The sequence below is a fragment of the Rana temporaria genome, chromosome 8, assembly GCF_905171775.1.
Source record: "Rana temporaria chromosome 8, aRanTem1.1, whole genome shotgun sequence".
NCBI lineage: Eukaryota > Metazoa > Chordata > Amphibia > Anura > Ranidae > Rana > Rana temporaria.
In genome coordinates this window covers 122,366,848-122,382,758 of record NC_053496.1, presented here as the reverse complement: position 1 = coordinate 122,382,758, position 15,911 = coordinate 122,366,848, and the positions used below count along the sequence as shown (strand labels likewise).

Here is a 15,911-nt window from a genome sequence, read left to right as displayed (position 1 = left end):
CCTTGGGCAGTATATCTTATAGTTGTTATTTTCATCTGAAATTGTAACAATATCAATTTGGTTCCATTGAAGATCACGAGAAGCGTTTTGTCTTTCCAATGTCTAGGGTTGCCACCTCATCCCTTTAAACCCAAACACATATGAATTACACAGGTTATGAGGATAATTTAATGCAGATAAGGCACCAAGTGACATTAATTACCCCCTTAAGCAGCCACAGAACCTGTGTAATATGTGTTCAGTTTAAACTACTTGCCGACCCCCGCCACAGATGTACTGTGGCAAGGTGGTTCGGCTGCGCAAATTGTTGTAGCAGTATGGGGATTCATGTACTAGAATTCGTGGGCACGCACCTGCTCCGATTGGCCAGTGGGGGAGCCAATTAGCGGCAGACTCTATGTCCGCTGGCCACCCGTGATCGTTCCCCGCAGAGACAGAAGTCAAGGCAGATCTCCGTTCTCTCTGGGGATGACACTGAGATCTGTCTTCCTGCTAAGCAGGAAGACAGATCTGTGTGTTTCCCCAGTCACACAGTGCTCCATACAGTTAGTAATCACAAACGGAACACATTTAACTCCTTGATCGCCCCTGATGTTAACCCCTTCCCTGCCAGTGTCATTAGTACAATGTCAGTGCATATTTTTAGCACTGATCACTGTAATGTCACTGGTTCCCCCCAAAAAAGTGTCAAAAATGTCCATTAGGTGTCCGATCTGTCTGCCACCATTTTTTATATATTTTTTGGATATGTATTATAGCAGAGAGTAAAAATAATATATATATTATATATATATATATATATTTATTTTTTAAATTGTGTCTTTTTTGGTTTATAGCGCAAAAAAATAACAAACGCGGAGGTGATCAAATACCACCAAAAGAAAGTTCTCTTTGGGGGAAAAAAAAACTGTCAATTTTGTTTGGGTACAACGTCGCACAACTGCACAATTGTCAATTAAAGTAACGCAGTGCCGTATCGCAAAAAATGGCCTGTCATTAGGGGGTAAATCCTTTTTGGGGCTTAAGTGGTTAAAGGGATGAGTTGGGAACCCTACTGATGTTACCCAACTTTAGAGAGGAAATCCAGTTCATTTTTTGATAGCGCTGTAAAGGGTTAAATCCTCTTTCAGGTTTTTTATTTCTGTCAGTGCCCCCATTGGGGAGATTTCTGACTTTTTGTCCCAGAGGTACAACATAAACATAGATTAGATTTGAAACTCCTCCTCACCCCCTGTCCTGTTCTGGTGATGTATACGTTTTGGATTTCCTCTCTGTTTCTATCTTAACAATGGTTATCAGTACGGTTGTCCCGATACTACTTTTTTGAGTAAAGTACCAATACTTTTTTTCCAAGTACTCGCCGATACTGATTACCGATACTTTTTTTTTAATGTCATGTGACAGTGGCAGTTTTTTTTTTTTTACAATTTTTTTTTTTAAAGCGGTGGTTCCCCCTAAAACGAATTTCTAACAATAGATTCGTAAGACCCGTTACACTGCGGGTAGGCTGGCTTTTTTTTTTTTTTTTTCGTACATACCGAGATCTCCCCGTCTCGTCCCTAGGCGGTGGGCGGAACTAGTTGATTGATGTTCCTCGGACGGGCGCGTACGTGACGTCACGACTTTCCGAAAGAAGCCGAACGTCGCTGCGCATGCGCCGTATAGAGTCGGCTCTATACAGCGCATGCGCAGCGACGTTCGGCTTCTTTCGGAAAGTCGTGACGTCACGTACGCGCCCGTCCGAGGAACGTCAATCAACTAGGAACGCCCACCGACAAGGAACGAGACGGGGAGATATCGGTATGTACTAAAAAAAAAAAAAAGCCAGCCTACCCGCAGTGTAACGGGTCTTACGAATCTATTGTTAGCAATGTGTTTTAGGGGGAACCACCCCTTTAAGTGCTTTTTTTAAAGGGGGGAGTGGATTGTTAGGGTGTTTTTTTATTTATTTACATTTTTTATTATTTTTTAAAAACATTTTTCTATCATTTTTATTTTTTATCAGCCCTGTTGGGGGGTCTTTGGTGAGATATCAGGGGTCTTAACAGACCCCTGATATCTCCCCTTTGAGACAGAGAAAGGGACTAAGGACACAGATTCCCTGCAGCCTCAGCTAAAATGAATGGAGAGGAGCTCCTCTCCATTCATAAACTGAAGCATCGTAAACACAGGTTACGATGCTAAGTTATGTGAATGGACAGAGTCAGTGATCACTGACTCTGTTCATTCGGAAAAGGTAGGAGCCGAATTTAGCGGCTCCTACTTCCGCTCTCTATCCTGACAGATCGAGGGAGGGGGGAGAGCAGCATGGAGGGGGACAACACGGAGAGGGACAGCACGGAGGAGGACAGCACGGAGGGGGACAGCACGAAGCATGGAGGGGGACAGCACGGAGGATGGAGGGGGACAGCACGGAGGATGGAGGGGGACAGCACGGAGGACAGAGGGGGACAGCACGGAGGACGGTGGCGGACAGCGCGGAGGACGGTGGCGGACAGCACGGAGGACGGTGGCGGACAGCACGGAGGACGGTGGCGGACAGCACGGAGATCAGAAGTGATCGGTGTGGCTTTGAGGGGAGTTGCAAGTACTAATCACCGCTGTATAACTTTAACTAAAGCAGCTGAAAAGTGGGCAGATCAGTGCTTGCAACTCCCCTGCCGCACCGATCACCCTGACTGCCCAGGTATCGGGTGAAGCATCGGAGCATTTCCCTGAGTACAAGTACCCGGGGAAATACTCGGTATCGATACCGATACTAGTATCGGGACATCCCTAGTTATCAGGACAGAAAAGAAGGGAAACCTCCCCAATGGAGATACAATCTGCAGTATAAATCTGAGAAGGCTTCCAAAGCATCTCTGCTCTACCCAAATCTATAAAACGCATTTTGGCAGAAGTTCAACTATAAAAACGTGTAGCTTTTGCTGTATTATACTCTCTGAGGACAAGACATGACAGAATTTATCACATAGACTGCAAACTAATGATAAATACGTCTCTACTATAGAGACAAAATTGTGCAGTGCACCCATTACTTGTTATAGGTTTCAAACATTCTTATGCCTACATATAGCTCCTGTATGATCAGTATATCAGTCTTTACACAGGCCTTACCATGTATATGAGACCAAGCATTATCATCTATTTTTCTTCTCCTATCCTCTGACCAAGAGACCCCAAAATATGTATTTCTAAGAGTAGTTTATTAAATGCAGCAGATATATTTATAGGGATGATGGCGTTTCAGTGATGCCCATGCATGTCTGTTGTTTTGTAAAAAAAATATATAATAGCAATGTTACTTACCAAGCTCAGTAATGATGGGAATGTTGGCCCCTGTAGTGATAGATTGCTGCCTTGCTAGATTATGCACTGGACTGTTGTCAGGGGAAGAACGGTCCATTCCAGGTGGAGTAAAACCTTAAAATAAACACAAAATCAGATAACTAAACAACTGCCTTTTGATAACGAAAAAAGAAAGGTTTATTTTAATAAGTTGTACAGTTTGGAAAATATGACGTGAGACTAAAAATGGCCCTTAGATACTCACAGATATAAAATGATAACTGGCAAACACAGCTGATGGACCTCATATTTTTGCAGACACCCCCAAAAAATGCTCTTGGTGTACTAGTGAGCGACCAGGATGGATTTCAACTTCTTTCAACCGTTATTGTTTTCCAATGGAAGGCCAGATAATATTAACAATTCACTTAAACTAGCCATACATGGATCAAAATTCAGTTGGTTCAGCAGGGACCAATCAAATTTCAATCCATGTATGGTAACTGTGGTTGTATAGAAGATCTACCGATTGACATCTGTTTAAGCACCTTGTCTGATTTTCCCAACAGGCTATAGCTGACAGCGCTGATCAGTGTATTCTGACGACAGGGAAGCTTCCCCACCATCAAAATACAGTAGCTCAGTGGGAGGAGTCCCCCATCCACCTCAAATGTGTTGATGGGGGAGCTGAGTCAGTTTTTTTATTTAACTCGCTGTTTGAACAAAAAAAATTGACTCATGTATGGACTGCACTACTCATTTTTTTTGTGGTGCCTGGAATTGCTTTTTTAAATCATTGCTGTTTGTTAATTACAGAAATCCTACAACTGAGAGAACATTATTGACCTTTAAAGTGGTTGTAAAGGATGAAGGTTCTTTACTAATGCATTCTCTGCATTAAGATAAAAAAAAAACTTCTATTGTCAGCTCCCCCCTGCCCCCCAAAAACTTACCTGAGCCTGATCTCGATCCAGCACTGTGCCTTAGAGCAGCGGTGCTGCTTTTTCTCCTTCCTCACTGGACTCAGTGAGAGCAGTGGAAGCCATTGGCTCCTTCTACTGTCAATCAAACCCAGTGACAAGGGAGCGGGGCTGAGCCGCACTGTGTGTCAACACGTGCTGCCATAAGAAAAGGCATCCTATGGTGGCACAGAGAAGAGGAGCAGCCAAGAGCGCCGGCGGGGGGCCCCCGAAAGATGAAGACTGAGGCTGTTCTGTTGTGCCTACTGTATGTGAGTTATTAGTAAAAAACAAACAACAACTTTACAATCACTAAGGAATAATAAAAAAAAAGAATAAAAATGTAATATATTGCAGCTTACCAGTCCTTAGACTGCAGTGGTGGCTGCATTAGTTTTAGCTTTTCAGGCTTAGAACATTTTCAGTGAAGAGAAAAAATACCTGTTTATCTTGCCAGAAAAATAGTGTCTTTGTCATCTAGCGTATGTAAACTACTAATCTCTTCATCCCAAAAGTAAAAAAATGAACAAAGACAGACATATTTTTAGTCCACACTGGATGACAGTCATGGCTTCTTCCATAGATGCAGTGCCCATGCACTGGAAGTGTATAATTTAAAGGTTTATTGGGTGAGGATAAAGGGAAAAAGACAGAAAGAATGTAGATAATGCAGCAACCACATTAACCACTTCCTGCCTGGCCTATAGCAAAATGACGGCCGGGTGGTGGGTCAGTTATCCTGACTGTGCGTCATATAATGTCCAGCAGGATAAGCCGCGATCATGCACCAATCGGTGGTGTGGTGTGTCGGTCTCGGACACACTGCATCACCTATCTTGGTAAAAAGCTTCTGATGGAGGCTCCTTACCACGTGATCAGCAACGTCCAATCACTGCTGATCACGATGTTAACAAAAAGAGATGTTTATCGCCTTTTCTTCACTTGCGTCTGACAGACGCGAGTAGAGGAAAGCCAATCAGTGGCTCTCCTGACAGGGGAGGGGTCTGTGCTGATTGTTTATCAGTGCAGCCCCCTGCGGATGCCCACCCAGGACCACCAGGGATGCTGCCAGGACCACCAGGGATTGCCATAAAGGAAGCCCACCAGATATGCCATCCTAGACGACCAGTGATATGCAAATTAGTGCCCAGGCAGCTGCCAATCAGTGCCCATTAACAATGCCTACCAGTGTCATCAGTGATACCCATCAGTGCCACTCATAAAGGGATGCCTATCAGTGCAGCTTTTCAGTGCCCACCAGTGCCACCTATAAGTGCCCATCAGTGCTGCCTATCAGTGCTGCCTATCAGTGCCACCTTATCAGTGTAGCTTATCGGTGGAGGAGAAAACTTACTTTTTTACAAAATGTTATAACAAAAATTTTGTTTTGCAAAAAATAAAAAAATCGCAGAGGTGATCAAATACCACCAAAAGAAAGCTTGTTTGGGTACAGTGTTACATGTAGGGCCGAAACAACTAATCGATTAATCAACAACTAATCGATTATGAAATTAATCGATTATAATTTTCATAATCGATCAATCGGCCAGTAACATAATGGGGTTAAACTAAAATTGGCCCTTTATAGTACAAAAAAGCAAATCACTACTGTAAATATTACTTTCACTATGCCACAGTAAAACAATTAACCCCTTAGTAGTGATTATTTGCTCTTTTTGTACTTATTTTTGTTTTTTAACCCCATTATGTTACTAAACATCTCAGGCCTGGGTTCACACCTCAGTGTGGCTGTCCAGAAAGTTTTTCCTTCATTTTACAGTTAATTTACATGTTTTCCTATGGCACACGTTCACATCCATGATTTTTTTTCAGCTGCTGCGTATTTGGAAAGGGCAAGGACTTTTTAACGCAAAACGGTGCTATTTTGTTTTTTTTGGTTCAATATACTTCAATGGATCAGCTGCAGAAAAGCATGTAATGTGTTTTTGCGGCAATTTGTGTTTTGTAATCTGCCCAACAACAAATTGGCCCAAACAAATTTAAAAATGCAATTTTTTTTAAAGGCTATTATCCGATTAATCGATTAATCGAAACAATAATCGGCCAACTAATCGATTATGAAAATAATCGTTAGTTGCAGCCCTAGTTACATGACCGTGCAATTGTCATTTAAAAAGTGACAGCGCTGAAAGCTAAAAATTGCCTTGGGCAGGAATTGTCTGGTATTGAAGTGGTTAAAGGACTGATTACCTGCAATATATTACAATATTGTTTTTTGGGTTAAGATACGCTTTAAGGACTGGAGTTGTGCAAACTACACTGTTTCTAAACAAGCTTGTGGCTGCTTCAAGTTTTTGGAGTGGATCCTGTGTACTTCTGATGCTGTAAATCGGGATAGCACCCAGTTAAGCAAAGCTAAACTGTGCATCTCATGAGGAACACACTTTTGGAGATAGGATCTTGGTAAAAAAAATGATGTGCAAACCTGGTCAGGCTAGGGATTGGTGGTGGATAGGGGAGTAGGTAACCACAAGTAAGACATCAGGCCTGATTAAAGAAGTGTCCCTAGCTGGAAAAGTCATCACTATGGATGACCAGGGGTATGAGAAGTGTGTGTTCAGGTGACTAAATGTTTCAGACACACCATTCGAGCATGTGTATGGCAGAAGCAGAGATCTGCAAGAACTGTGGCCTGTAAGCCCTATTACAGGCAGCCCCTTGAGTAAAGTATGTGGGTAACTAAGTCATGTTTGGTACCTGCCTACAGGCAGCAATGTCCAGAGTGGGTAATGTTAGATAGACTAGTAAATATAGATAGACTTTACAAAAGTGACCAACAAATTAGGTCATGTGGGGTGCTCAGAAAACTGCTTTTATTAACATTAACCACACCGTCTGTCTGTGTACTGAGCAGTGATAATTTATCACTGATAAACTGACATCTCTGTGTGTCAGTGAATTTCTGGTACTGTAATCTCGTAATCTCAAGTCTCACGAGATTCCAGTATCAGGGGCCGTTCTCCAGTGTTGGAAACGTTTGTATATCACTTCACTCCTCCAAAGGTGAAGCGATCTACACCGCTTCATAAACTGGCAAAGATCTCCACTGAGAATGCCGGAAAATGAAGCAGTGAATAGATTTCATTGCTTCATTAACAGAAACCATTGTCTCTAATAACCTACACAGCAAACTACTTATGGCACAGGCAGCTGGGGCACATAAGTCTAGACGCTATACAGGACATTATAAAGAGAGGCTTATCAGAAGATTTGACAATATCACCTTGCAAAGTGCACATGAAATGCAAATGCTATATTGAAGCAAAAGCCACACATGCTCCCCTTCCACAGGCATCTCAAAGATGCCTGCAGCTCATACACAGAGATGTATGCAGTCCAATGAAAACTCCCACATCAGGCAGGAACAGATATCTACTGACTATCATTGATGATTATTGCAGGTACACAACTATTTATCGAATAAAACACAAGGATGAAACATCAGGAGAAACTTCAAGGAGTTCGTTGCCATGTCTAGCAACAAATTCCAAAGGAAACCTGGAATAATATGCACCGACAATGGGGGAGAATACATAATCAAATAAGTGGCCTCATACCTGAAGAGACAAGAAATAGTACACCCGACAACCACAACATACATTCCTGAACAAAACAGTATAGCAGAAAGGAAAAATCGCACTCTTAAAGAAATGGCCAGGTGCATGTTGTCGGATGCCAAACCTACCTCACAAGTACTGGGAAGAAGCAGTCATGACTGCAACCTACCTACAGAACAGACTACCCTCAAGAGCCACTAAATTACTCCATTTGAAATGTGGCATGGGTCAAAGCCTAGCATAGGGCACAGCAGAGTGTTTGGATGTAAAACATATGCCTATATTCCAAGTGAAAAGTGATCCAGGTGCGTGGTCTGGACATGGCTACGGGGGGACGCATGTAGTTCAAGCTCCCGCCCTATGCCCACCTGAACCAGCCTATACAGCTTCTACAATCACGGAATGCCCTCGACGAGGAAGACAGGGACTGGGAGCCAGGCAACTAAAAACCATAAGACGAGAGGCAGTATTGATCGCTATTTCCCGGGCTCCCAGGTGGCCTCCCCGGATCCCAAGATGGCAGAACCACGCGGCTAGCCACCTAAAGTGTCAAGCCCATACAATCATCCGGCCTCCCTGACTGCCTTTACTGCTTCTGATACACTCTCCAACATTCAAAGCTTCTCAGTACCCCTGTGTACCCTCCAACTGGACTCTGACCTCTGAGCCCTCCCGACTAAATCGGACATTGAATTGGCTGCCTAGAGGAGAATCACTGCAAAAATATGTAGTGAGTAAAAAGTAAGGTACAGACCGTTTCCACCACTGTCAGCGGAGGAGTCCTCTATGGCAACCTTAACCCGAGAGCGCGTCGGGCCTGGAGTCCCTCCAGGACACCCATGTGGATGCTGGGGTGACCCTCCAACTTCACATCGAAGAAATGGAGCACAGGAGCAGGCAGAACAACCTGCGAATACGAGGTCTGCCTGAAGCGACTGGGCCTGAGGACCTTGTGGAATCGGCAGCAGCTATCTTCCAGAAAGCCGCCGACAATGCCCTTCCTAACAGAGTGGCGTTTGACAGGATCCACAGATCCTGCCAGACCAAGGGACGTGATCTGCAGGCTACATAGATGCACCCTTAAGGAGACTGTACTGCGGAAAGTGTGGGAGTATGGCGACCTGGAGTTTGACGGTGCCCCTATCAGGATCCTCTCTGACCTGTCCAGAGCCACCCTACAGCATTGCGCCATGCTGCACCCGGTCCTGGAGATTGCACGCCGATCGAACATTACATATAAATGGGGTATCCCTTCTCAGCTACTTCCGCAGAGACCAGCACTCTTTTACACTGCGCTCACCTAGTGATCTGCCTGCACTTTTCCAGTTTATAGAGACGGACCCTGTCCCGGTCCAGAACTGGCTGATGTTCCTGCCCCAGACGGGACACACGGGGCAGGTGACGACATGGCGGTCTGCTCAGCCTAGACCACAGAGACCAAGATGACGCTCCAGAGCGCCCCCCCCCCACACACATTTTCTCCCTTTCCAATCCCTGTTCCTTACCATAGGATGGATACTGTTAAGATACTTTCGCTCAATGCCAAGGGGCTAAATACCCCCGAAAAGAGATGTATACTATTGAACAACCAGAAACGTTTACATGCAGATGTGACATTTATCCGAGAAATGTACTTCAGAGACGATAAACTTTGCCAAATCCAGAATAGGTTTTACCCAGTTACTTACCATTCCAATGATAACCTAGCCAAATCCAAGGGCTTGTCCATACTACTATCCAGCTGACTCCCGTGGTCCTGTCAGGACACCCTGGCAGACCCGGCAGGACGCTTTCGGTTCATTAAAGGCCTAATAGGCGAGGTAAAAATTACCTTTGCTTCTATATATGCCCCTAATGACCAACAAGACCTCTTTTTCTCAGCTGCACAATAGATCGACTCCTGGAATTCTCTGAAGGTCAGTTGATCTTAGGAGGCAACGTCAATGTTCCGTTACTTCCCAACGTAGATACTTCCTCCAGCTCATCTTCCCTTACTCCTGGTGTCCGCAAGCGAGTGGCAAAATCCCTTACTGATTTGACGTCTGGCTCTTAGAGCGCTCAGGTGAGAAAGATTAAACATTTTACTCCTCTCCTCACAAACTCTACACGTGCATCGACTAATTTCTGAACCCACATGCGCAATTACAGGCTGTTCACAGTAAAGCAATTGGTACGATTACATGGTCGGACCACGCACCAATTGAGTTGACATACCAACTCTCTGAGCTTTCAGCTTCCAGGACTAGGTTCTGGAGATGGAATGAAAGCCTCCTGCAGACCCCTGAGATAGCGGAAGATGTACAACGAGAGTTGGGTCAGTACTTTCAAATAAACAAATAACCTGACTGCGATATATGGATCCTATGGGAAGCCCACAAGGCAGTTATAAGAGGTGATCTTATCAAACACGGAGCACGGCTTAAACATCAGCGGGCAGAGAAACTTACATCTCTTCTCCACAACATTCACTAAGTAGAGGCACAACACAAACATGCCCCAAATCCTACGCTTGAACAAAATCAGACTATGGACTTATTAAGATGCCAAGGCTGCCATACAACGATGCCGCAGACTTGGCTATGAGTCGGGAGATAAATGTAGGAGAATGTTAGCAAGCTTGATTGGAGAACACAAATTTGCTTCATATTTCCCCAAATCATTACACCTCAAGGCCAAAAAAGTGGTGCTCACCAAACAGATTGCACAGGGTTTTAGAGACTTGTATTCTTCTCTATACAACCTTTCAGAGCAGTCCCCATCCCCGACTCAACTGGAAGACTATATCGCCCTCCTCTCAATTCCCTCAGCTAACCCCAGAGGTTCGGGAAGATTTGGAGACGCCAATAACCTTAGACAAACTTCAGGATGCACGTAGTGTCTCTAAGCTAGGCACAGCTCCTCTACGGTTCAGAACTACCCCATCCGATCAAAAGTTCTGAGGGGTATGTTACAGGTGTGCTGGACTGTCTTAATGCCTAATACAATGGGTACGTTTATATTTCAACAGGGTGAGGCTTCACACTCTGAAAACCAGCATATAAATTATCAAAACGTAATAATCTGTTATGCCGCGCACACACGACCGTTTTTCATGATGTGAAAAATGCAATTTTTTTAATTGTTAATTAAAAACGATCGTGTGTAGGCTCCAGAGCATTTTTCTCGACGTGAAAAATGGCCATTAAAATTTTAGAACATGCTCAAATTTTTCTCACCGTTTTTCACGTCGTGAAAAACAGGTTGTGCGTAGGCTTTAACGACGGGAAAAAAACGCGCATGCTCAGAAGCAAGTTATTAGACGGGAGCACTCGTTCTGGTAAAACTAGCATTTGTAATGGAGATCGCACATTCATCACGCTGTAACAGACTGAATCATCACCCTGTAACAGACTAAAAAGCACGAAGACTGAAAAGCGTGAATCGTCTCTCACCAAACTTTTACTAACACGAAATCAGCAAAAGCAGCCCAAGGGGTGGCATCATCCGAATGAAACTTCCCCTTTATAGTGCCGTCGTATGTGTTGTACATCACCACGCTTTTCTCGAGCATTTTTTTTTCACGATCGTGTGTATGCAAGGCAGGCTTGACAAACTTAGTTTTTCCCATGACATGAAAAATGGTAATGTGTACGCAGCTTTAGAGACCAAACATATCTGAAGTATAATCCTCATGGGAGATCGAATGCGTTTTACTATACTTCTGGACCTTGCATTATAATTGTGTTTGGTGTCTGAGTTTCTACATTAAAAGTAACCACTTGTAGGAAGGTCACTCCATTACAGCAGGAGTTATGGAATAAGTATGCAGTTTGACTATGTAGAATTTCCGAAAGGTCAACGCCCAAGCCCCACAGATGTGTTTTCTTAGGCAGCACATCAGACCATTTACAAAGGGATGACAGAACCTCATCAGAAGTCCTTTAGACCCATTGAGAAAGTTTGCATTTAATATTCTCAAGTCAATAAATCTCACCTGGTTTTCTTTTTTGTACTTCCTGTTGTCTAGATGAGTAGAAGCTATGGCGTAAAGCATTTGACAGTAAGAAACCACTTAATTATAGGCCCCTGTAAACCTTCTTTAGATTTTCACAAATCAGAATAAAGTTGTATTCATCAGTTATGGTATCCATCCAGGCACAAACATGTGAACTATACCAAATATGAAGACCCTGGTTTCCTTGCTACAAGAAAGGCCTTTAATGCTACTGAAAGACGGCACATTTATAATACGGGGTCTTGCAAAGGCATATTCATCAAGGAAAATTAAGTTTCAAAGCACAGCTAAAGAAAAAAAAAATCAGGGCTGTATTTTTTTTGAGATAGTTAAAGTTGCAGCACAGCCATGCCGTAAACTATAATACAGCAGTTTGAACATTGCTCAATGATACTCATATTTGTGTAAAATAGAATACGGTCATGGACTTTTCATTTGGGAGTCAAGATATTTCCATGCTACACAACATGTCATGGTCATAGATAAAAATAACTTCCATTTTAAAGCGGAGCTCCACCCTAAAGTGGAACTCCTGCTGATCGGAACCTTTCCCCCCTCCGTTGTCACATTTGACACCTTTCAGGGGGAGGGGGGTGCAGATACCTGTCTAAAGACAGGTATTTGCACCCACTTCCAGCCGCAGACTGCGGGCAGGACGTCACCTCCCCCCCCTCCCCCGTTGTGTTCTGGGAACATTAGGCTTCCAGAGCACAGCGGGAGCCAGTCAGCAGGCGCAGCGCGACTCGCGCATGCACCGTAGGGAACCGGGCAGTGAAGCCGGAGCTCTTCACTTCCTGGTTCCCTCACCGAGGATGGCGGGGGGGGCAGCAGAGGGACGAGCGATCGCTCATCCTCTGCTGCGGACGGCGCTAGACTCCAGGACAGGTAAGTGTGTCAATATTAAAAGTCAGCAGCTGCAGTATTTGTAGCTGTTGACTTTTAAGATTTTTTTTTTTTAGCGGACATCCTCTTTAACTAGTGTTATGGTGTAATTCCTGGTTGTCACTTACTGAAGTGGGCCTGTTTTCAAAAAGCCTCTTCAAAAGTTTGGATGTTTTAGAGTACTTAGAAAATACAACAGGGATTTATTTGAGTTGTTAAACAGGAATTTTAAAATTATGTTTTTAAACAGGGTGCCCCCTGGTGGTTGCGTCATATGTTAGAATGACACATAATAAGTTAAAGGTTTGAAGGTGCTAAAATGTTTAAGATTCTTTAGAATAGTTCCAGTATGCGAGTCTGACTGTCAGATAATAAGAACTGCCTATTTAAAACACACATAAATAATATAAAACAGTCAAATTAGATTACCAATCTAACAGTTTTAATGGCTAAAAGGAAAAAAGTAGTTTTCAACTTTAAAAAATGTATTTGTAATCAAATTTGGTATGCCTCAGATAGTCTTCTGAAGTGTGAGAATCCATTTAGCACTTTGTAAAATTAATATCCAGAAAAAGTATCAGTTGGAAATAGGAGGAGGTACGACAGACATGCCAACTGCACATTGAAATTTGGTTTTCTACTGTTACCATAAGGTACTGAACAAACACTAAACATTTTCAGGAGTTTAGGAAGAAAATGGAGAATTTTAACCATTACCTTAAAACAGAACCCCAGACTAACAACTTCACAGAACACTGAAATAAATATGCGTAAATCAATATGCATATGTTCAGCCAGTCCCGTGACTAACACACCTCTGCAATACATTACGTGAAATCACTAATTCCTAACGATACAGTAAAACAGTTGAGTGTGAATCACAAGAATGGCTAAACAAAAGAGCAAATCATGTTGTGGGTAAAACACTTTGCATACCTATTTTTAACTATTCCATTTAGCTGCCCGCCTAAAATTCTGTTTTCAACCACAAAATATGTTTAGGATGTATTTTTTCCCCATTAAAAAAGTACTAGAGGCAGGAATATTATACTTTACAATTTTCAGAAAAAGATTACTTGCTAAAACACAATAATGTCAGATCCCAGAAGAGCTGAATCTGCCACATATGATACATATGAGTTCTTTGAATTTCTTGCTGGTGTTTATGGGAAAATTATGCAGATTAGAACTTGATTAGGGCGATTTTTTGAGTCTCAATCTGGACTTTTAATCTATTAATTTCCTATAAACGAGCCAGTAGAATTGCTCCCCTGATGCCATTAGAATAACTATCAGAGAGTTTTTACAAGAAGCATTCTTTAACCAAGGAAGATCAGACATTTTAGCAGTGCCTGAGTGACGTTTAACTGGAAATCTCTTATTCTGTAATCTAAATCATTGTACAATGTTTACACTGAGCTACCAGAATGTTTAAAAGAAGGGTCCCAATTCAGGTTCCCAGTAGGCATGACCTTGTTTACAAACAATTTTTAAGAGGTCTTAAAACCCTGAGCAAACACTGTGCTTGTTTTATTCTGGAAGTAATTAAAGCGCTATAATGAGATACACAAGTCAATTAAGGTAGTGATTAGCAACATGTTAATGACACTGACTTAATGATAATGTCCTTAACAGATTCACTGAAAAGTCTGTAGAGAGATGATGGGCCTTTTCAGGCAGAGGGATACACTATTAAAGCAGAACTCCAGCCAAAAAGATACATGAATAGCCCAATCAAAGATGGATGCACAGCGATGAGCTTTGTCACTGTTTTCTCTTCCTAGCAGTATAATCCTTGTCGGCATATGAACTGACTGGCTACATTGTAGCTCTGGAACCCAATTACAAGGTGGTCACCTGCTCCCTGCCAGATCTCAAAATTTCTTCCCCAATACCCCTCACATTGCTTTCGAGGCTGTACTGGGCCAGGTACCCATGTCCATAAATGGTGGACATGCCCTACAGTGCAATCAATTTGGTCTTAAGTGTTCGGGTTTTATTGACCCCTGACCCAGCAATAGCTCTCCCGAATAACAAACCCTTGCCTGTGACCCATCAGCAATTAAACTATTGCTATTAAAACAGCAAAAAACACCAGCGCTTAAATTGGTGGAGAATAATACATTTTTAATTATCAGGAGGTGCAAAAATCCAGAAGAGAATGTGAGTCCAGAGCAGCAGGATAAAATTCGTACCCGGAAGTACCAAATATACACCAATAAAACACTAAAAACCAGCGCTCATGAGACAATGATGCATGTAGGCCCTTTAGCAAAAGTGAAGAACTTTGTCGATTTATTGGTCACAATTTCAGTATAGAAAATCCAATCCAAAAATGGATGAAAATAAGCAAATAAATATGATATTTGTAATAGTCACAACGTGCAGTTCACAATTTGCAATATTGATATCCACGATCCATGGAGCAAGGAGGGGTTAAAAGTTCCTAGCGACTTGTGGGGGCCCTCCAACACGAAGGACGCAAAACTGGGACTGTGGCACAGCTGGGACCGGGAGAACTCACAACCTCCGTCCCTCCAGATGGGTGACGTCACACCACTGCGACGCTGGCTGGTGTCTGAAGAATCGAGCAGCGCTGTGGACTGAGTGTGCCGTTAGACACGCTCCTCCACTGTGAGTGTTGATGCACTGCTCCTCTCTGGTGAAGATGTATAGAAATGTCCACTCAATGAGATGAATCCTTAATACACTAACCAGCTTGTAAACAGGACAATTCGGCTGCTGTAAAATTCCTCGTCAAAACGGATCGTGGTGAAGGTTAAAAAATATCCTAAAAGGGGTTGCCTTGACAACATGTTTCGCATAGAGCGCAAAACGCGTTGTCAAGGCAACCCCTTTTAAGATATTTGCTATCCTTCACCACGATCCGTTTGACAAGGAATTTTATAGCAGCCGAATCAACACTCACAGTGGGGGAGCATGTCTAATGGCACACTCAGTCCACAGTGCTGCTCAAATCTTCAGATGCCAGCCAGCGTCACAGTGCTGTGACGTAACCCATCTGGAGGGACGGGGGTTGTGAGTTCTCCAGGTCCCAGCTGTGCCACAGTCCCGGTTTTGCGTCCTTCGTGTTGGAGGGCCCCCCACACGTCGGCCTGCATACGGAATTCATCTTAAGGTACTGTATTTAAACTATAATCAACTTACAGGATTTTGGAGCCACACTAGGAACTTTTAACCCCTCCTTGC

General features: G+C 43.2%; 1 protein-coding gene across 19 annotated transcripts in view; it reads right to left on the bottom strand.

Moving 5' to 3' along the window:
- KCNMA1 (potassium calcium-activated channel subfamily M alpha 1) overlaps positions 1-15,911 on the bottom strand; it is an 856,444-nt gene that overhangs the window by 42,676 nt on the left and 797,857 nt on the right. For all 19 annotated transcript variants that reach the window (XM_040320626.1, XM_040320627.1, XM_040320632.1 and 16 more), the window contains one exon: positions 3,310-3,423. In XM_040320626.1, coding sequence (XP_040176560.1) covers positions 3,310-3,423 — 114 coding nt within the window. The remainder of the gene's footprint in view (positions 1-3,309; positions 3,424-15,911) is intronic.